Source organism: Malania oleifera, chromosome 9, assembly GCF_029873635.1.
Source record: "Malania oleifera isolate guangnan ecotype guangnan chromosome 9, ASM2987363v1, whole genome shotgun sequence".
Taxonomy (NCBI): Eukaryota; Viridiplantae; Streptophyta; class Magnoliopsida; order Santalales; family Ximeniaceae; genus Malania; species Malania oleifera.
Window position 1 is genome coordinate 27,114,180 of NC_080425.1, and position 6,791 is coordinate 27,120,970.

At 37.5% G+C, this 6,791-nt stretch overlaps 1 protein-coding gene across 2 annotated transcripts; it reads left to right on the top strand.

The window, feature by feature from the left end:
- Positions 1 to 2,139: 2,139 nt before the first annotated feature.
- Positions 2,140 to 4,716, top strand: LOC131163988 (uncharacterized). Of its 2 annotated transcripts, none has more exons than XM_058120854.1 (2): positions 2,140 to 2,248; positions 2,681 to 4,716. In XM_058120854.1, the coding sequence occupies exon 2, from the start codon at positions 2,787 to 2,789 to the stop codon at positions 4,536 to 4,538; it is 1,752 nt and encodes a 583-aa protein (XP_057976837.1). In that variant the 5' UTR covers positions 2,140 to 2,248; positions 2,681 to 2,786; the 3' UTR covers positions 4,539 to 4,716. The 2 variants fall into 2 exon arrangements, with proteins under 2 accessions (XP_057976837.1, XP_057976838.1); XM_058120855.1 differs by having other exon boundaries at positions 2,144 to 2,248; positions 2,554 to 4,716.
- Positions 4,717 to 6,791: the final 2,075 nt, after the last annotated feature.

Genomic DNA, 6,791 nt, shown 5'->3' on the forward strand with positions numbered 1-6,791 from the left:
TTAGGGATTACTCCAAATAAACTTGGGGAACAAGAAATTACTTTTAAACTTCTATAAATAGCCCTAAACTTCAAAGATTTTTCACAACAAGAAATTTTCTAGCAAATCAAAATTCCCTATAAGCTCTCAAACTCTCTTTTGTTCATCCTACTTCAACCACCGAGTTACTACTGATACAAATTCCGAAGAAGAGTTTTCAAAGTCTGAATCTTTCAATACTTGGAAGCTATTTGGTGATCTAAATTCAATTTGAGCTTCAATCCTTTTATATATTTGATTTACTTTGAAGTATATTTGTGTTGAAACTTGTACTAATTTACTCTACTATGAGAGTGTCTTTTGTACACAAGCTTTTCTCTATCTTGATTCTTATTTATAGATGATTCAAGGTTATAGAATCGTTGGACCGAACGAGGGAATATCGTTTGGAGAGGCTGACTATAGCCTAAAGGAAGGAGTGATTGTAATCGGTATTGTTTCACCCGTCAACGAAACTGAATTAATGAATCCTTTGGTGGTTTGCCAAAGGCGAGGACGTAGGCTGGGTATAAGCCAAACCTTGTAAAACCTTGTGTCTTTCTTCTTCCTTACTCTTTATTTTTGAGCAAAACTAACAACTTGCATATATGCTTTAAATTGTTAAATTCTGAGTGTATGGTTGTTAAATAGACCAGAAGATAATTCGTTTTGGCTTGATCAACATTGATTGCGGAAACCGAAAAGGACTACATTGGTTGATCATCCTAAACTTATTAATCTGAAATTTTGTTTAATAATTAAACACAAAGAAGAAGTGTGATTGTGAAATAACACAGGGCTTATATAAATTCTGCATACTTTACATTTTGATACAGGACTATTGATATAAAGATCAAGATTTTGATTATTTTGTTGATTGGTTGTGGTTGACTTGATTTTGTGATTGCTTGTTGTGATTGTTGATATAAAACAAAGTATTAAAAAGGAAAGAATTTTAAAATCTCAATTCACCCCCCCTCTTGGGAAGCTATCCTAATTTCATGCCTCAGTGCGCTCCACTTTTCCCAACTTATTTCTCATATTACCACTAATGGTGCTCGCACACCATAATGAAAATGACTACTTGTATTATTCAAATCGAAGAGACTAACCACACAAACGTTAACACCGATAATCATATATTCATTCTAAATCCCTAGAGAATACAATTATAGTAGTATCTCTTTTCCCCTTTTTCCCATTACATTGTCACTCCCTAACATCCTCCCCCATATCATTTTATCTACGTTCTCGTCGATGTGTTGTAGAAGGCCTTCTCACTCTGCTAATGTTGAAGTTGATGTTGTTTTTGAATTTCTGAAATCTTCAATCTTTTGTATGACATGCTGAAGGTTTTCTGTCTTTTCCCAACTATTCTCTTCTTCCCCCAGCCACTGAACCAAATATTGTTGCTGTTGACGACCTTCTATATTGATAACTCTGTCTGCAATGATCTTCTAGACATCTTTGTCTACAGGCAACCTTTTGGAAATTGTTGATCTCCTTATTTTTTGTCGGTGCGAATCTGTTTCATCTGTGTGGAATGACTTTAAATTGCTTACATGAAACACGAATCGGATATATAAAATTTATGTTATAATAACGCAACAATATCATTACTTTCATTTTTTATTATTTTCATTTTGACATTATAAAATAATAAATTGTTATAAATATAATAATGCTATACAATTCTACTTTCTTTGTAAGACATTAATGGAAAATAATGACAATTTAGTCACATAAATTATTATAAAATATTCTAGAGTGAGCGTTAAAAAGAAATTTTAACGTGATTTTCATGTGACTCGCCAGATTTAAATATAAAGTTTTTTCATTATTATTGGGAGGCCAGGCCAGCACAATAAGCCTGCACCCAATGCCCAACCCGGCCCATTCACACTTCACAATTGCCATCCACAGGTCTATACTTTAACATTCTATAGGCCCAGTAGCGGCGGCCCACCTTAGCTCCTTGAAAAGAAGGCCTAATGGGTTTGAATATTTATTTGGGTCTATGTTTATGTTGTTTCGGGTACGGAATTACCCCCCATTATTTACTGAAATGACAATAATACCCTCGTTGTGACCTAATCAACCCTAATCTTTCGTCAGAATACCAAATAGGGCTCTTCCCCTTCCTCCCCGTCGCCCGCCCGCTCACACCTGCCTGTGCTTTCCCGTGGAGATCTGAAACGCTGATCGTAACACTCTCAGAATGATTTTCGAGGTAAGCTCAGCATGTTTTGTCGTTTCTATTAATTTTAATTTCTGGATTCATGTCAGTCTTTAGATTCAGCAGTTCACACGGAAACTAGATCTTCTTCAATGGCGAAGATTTTATATTATTTCTGATAATTTATCAGCGTGATATGCTTTCTGAGAGGAAAATGTTTCCATTTCTGGTTATCCATTTAGAACCCCCTTTTCTGGCAAAGAATTAAAAATATTTCTGCTGTGGGGAAGTGCGTAGAAGATATCTTTTGGGCCTATGAGCTTGTAAAAAGTAGCTCTTAATTGTTACTTTTTGTATAGTCATGTGTCGAGAGCCGTCTGTGAAAGCTCTGCTTATTTTGACTGATGACACTGAGGCGTGAGCCGCGAATGATTGGAGATGATTTTTATTGATCGACACTGAATGTGTTTCCTTTACTCCGTGCAGTGATTTGATGTATGATCGTGTCTTGTGATGTTTTTTGGGGACCTTTAGTTAAAGGTGTGTATAAGCTGCAAAGAGGGTGGACTTTTGGATTAGTGCTAGTTAGCATATGGAGGATTTCAATTTTGTTGTTGGTCAAGAGTTTGCTGATGTAAAGGCTTTTAGGAATGCAATTAAAGAAGCAGCAATTGCACAGCATTTTGAACTTCGTATTATAAAAAGTGATTTAATCCGTTACTTTGCAAAGTGTTCTTGTGAAGGTTGTCCATGGCGCATTCGTGCAGTGAAGCTTCCCAATGCCCCCACCTTCACAATAAGAAGCCTTGAGGGGACTCATACCTGTGGGAAAAATGCGCAAAATGGGCATCATCAGGCTTCTGTAGATTGGATTGTGAGTTTCATAGAGGAACGACTGCGGGATAACATTAACTACAAACCGAAGGACATATTGCATGATATTTACGAACAGTATGGAATTACTATACCATACAAGCAAGCTTGGCGTGCCAAGGAACGGGGCCTTGCTGCAATTTATGGCTCTTCCGAGGAGGGATATTGCCTCCTTCCTGCATACTGTGAGCAAATTAAGAATGCCAACCCCGGAAGTTTTGCTGAGGTTTTCACCGCTGGTGCAGATAACCGGTTTCAACGGCTTTTTGTTTCTTTCTATGCATCCATTTATGGGTTTCTTAATGGTTGCTTGCCTATTGTTGGGCTTGGTGCGATGCAGCTTAAAAGCAAATATCTGGGTACGTTGCTTTCAGCAACTTCTTTTGATGCTGATGGTGGGCTTTTTCCACTTGCCTTTGGTGTGGTTGATGTAGAGAATGATGAGAGCTGGATGTGGTTTTTGTCAGAGTTACATAAGGCACTGGAGATGAGCACAGAGAATATTCCACGGCTTACATTCTTGTCTGAAGGACAAAAAGGGATTGCTGATGCTGTGAGAAGGAAGTTTTCTGGTTCTTCTCATGGATTGTGCATGCGCCACCTGACCGAAAGCATTGGCAAAGAATTCAAGAACTCAAGGCTTGTCCATCTTCTGTGGAAAGCTGCATATTCCACGTCTACCATTGGATTTAAAGAAAAAATGACAGAAATTGAGGAGGTTTCTTCTGACGCAGCAAGGTGGATTCAACAGTTTCCACCATGCCATTGGGCATTAGTTTATTTTGAAGGAACACGGTATGGTCACCTCTCATCAAATATTGAGGAGTTCAACAGATGGATTGTTGAAGTACGGGAGCTGCCTGTGATCCAAGTGGTTGAGCGTATTCACAGTAAACTAAGGACTGAGTTTGAAGAAAGGCGCTTGAAGAGTAGTTCTTGGTTTTCAGTGTTAGCTCCATCTGCTGAGAAGCATCTGATTGAAGCAATCAACTGTGCGTCCACGTATCAAGTCCTTCGTTCCGATGAAGTGGAATTTGAAGTTATATCAACTGAGCGATCTGATATTGTAAATATTGGGACCCATTGTTGTTCATGCCGTGACTGGCAACTGTACGGAATACCATGCTCCCATGCCGTTGCAGCTATCATGTCCTGTAGAAAAGATGTTTATGCCTTTGCAGAGAAATGTTTTACTGTTGCTAGTTACCATGAGACATATTCAAAAGAGATACACCCTCTACCTGGTAAAATTGAATGGAAGAAGACGGATGAGGCACCTGCCAATGATGAAGTCCAACTTGTGCGACCACCCAAGTTTCGTCGGCCACCTGGACGCCCCGAAAAGAAGAGGATTTGCGTGGAGGACCTTAATCGTGAGAAACACACCGTGCATTGTAGCAGGTGCAACCAAACTGGGCATTACAAAACAACGTGCAAAACAGAGACTATAAAGAGAATAGAGCAGTTTTAGATGTTAAACTTTGTACCCCAAGTCAATGATTAGTTTGCTATTTCCTGGATTAGATAGTTTAACCATGTTCCAGGAATACTTTCAATCCAGGTATTGTAGAATAGGAAATCACCATTGTACTATTAATGTGTCTTTAGTCTGTATCACAGCCATGAGGAATGGAGATTTTGTTTCTCTATCTTACAGAGAGCATCAGTTAATTTTTGTGCATTTTTCATCCCCATCATCCTGCATCTATTTTGTGATTTAATCCACTCAAAATTTTGTTTGATGCACAAGAATGGAATGGAATAAAATCGATATTTATAATTTTACATATTTGCGATATAAATTTTCGTTCTAACATCTTGGCATACCAAATATTGGTGCATGATGTTTAGTATTTCATGTATTTGCCCTTTTGAGAGGGTGTGGAATGTGGTTTTACCTTTCAAAATGCTGAAAATTACAATCTCACATTTGGAAACAAAGAAATTTCTAACATAAACATCTAAACTACAGACACTAATCCATGCTAGTGTCACAATATGCCCATGTAGGTAACCAAATACAAATACAATTAAACAAAGAATTTGAGTGAGATTACATGAAAATGTGATGAGACAGCCAATTGCATAATGCTTAAGGCGTGCCATGAATTAATTTGTCAAGTAAATAAATAGCCAGAAAATTCTACCGCAAAACAGCATATCTGCATTGCTTCTTTCATGTAGCAATACAGCCCCGTGGTAGTAGCCAGCCCAAACAACAAATTAAGATATCTAAACATGAAGGAGATGAGAAAGTAAGAGATGGGGCGCGGGGGGTTATGGGAGGAGGCTGTTGATTTCTTTCAAAATGACGTAGTTTTGGGTTGTTAAGTTAATAGATGGTGGAGGAGTGCAGGGCCAGATTGGTTTACTGAAGCAACATTCCAACCCCTAAATTTAGATGGTCAAATATAAGCTATAAGACTTCCTCTCCATTCCCTTCTCGCTATTTTATAAGTAACAACATTTTAAAGAAAAGGACACTAGGGGCAGTTTGGTATCACTATTAAAATTATAAAAATAAAAACTAGAAACAAAAGTTAAAAAACTAAAAATAAAGAGTAAAAGCGAAAAGCTGGCAGTCTATTTGCTTATAATTGGTATTAAAAAAAATATATGATTGAGCACTATAAATGTGTAAAATTACCACTTTACCCTAGATTATTGACTTGATCAATGTCAAAATGGCATGTGCATATTAATAAAATCAAATATTAATTATATTATGTTTGCATTTTTTAGTAGGTCAATATCAACAGCTCGTGTGAGAATAGGCCATAGAGACACATGACAATCTACCAATCTAGGTCTTGTGATGTTTTAGAGAATTTTGGCTTGGTGGGTTTGAGTCGAGATTCGTTAAGGTTTTTCTTAGGTTGTTCAAGGGTCTCGTATCATTCATAATAAATGTTCCCTTTTATTCTCTCTCATCTTAAACACGCGTCAATATTTGATTTCTCAAAAGAACCTTCTTCTTCATTAAAGGAGACATGACATGTCAATCTATCATGACACCTTGGCAATATTTTGTTTTATAAATATCCTTGATTATTTTTCAATCAAGGGGGATCTTTTGACACTCGAGCGATCAAGCTCTCTCTCTCTACTTTGGATTCCACTAGTTCAAAGAACCCCTTCAACTATCAATATACTTTCACCTGCCACAATCCATGCTTAAGCTTATTGGGAATTGTTTCGCTCTCCTCTCTAGGCCCTCTCTAGAACATGTATTACTTGTGTACAGTAAAACTCTCCTCCTTTCTTAAGAACTCCATCCATATTTTGATGACTTTGTTAGTGGAGAGTTTGGTTGTGCAAAGTTATGGCTAGAGGAAAGGTAAGCACTTAACCAAAAGCTTATAATACTCAACCCACTCAAGACATTGAGAATGGAGCAAATCCCAATGATCATCCTGTAAAGCATGAAGAATTCCCAAACTTCGCTGCCTATATGATTAAAATGTTTCAAACCTCCCAAGAACAGTTGTTTGTTGTTCTTCTTCAATAGAATACTGGAATGCTTAAGCAAGAACTTGCAACTATCAATGAAATGATTCATGTATCCACCTAGGGATCACAACTTCAAAGGACTACCTTGAACCCAGCCTCCTACTAATTCACCTACAAGCAGGAACAATGGCTTTATTGATCCTCCTAATTCTGGAGGAGATAATACAGATATGCCTCCAACTCAAAGAGATTCTTCTACCTCAAACCCTATAAT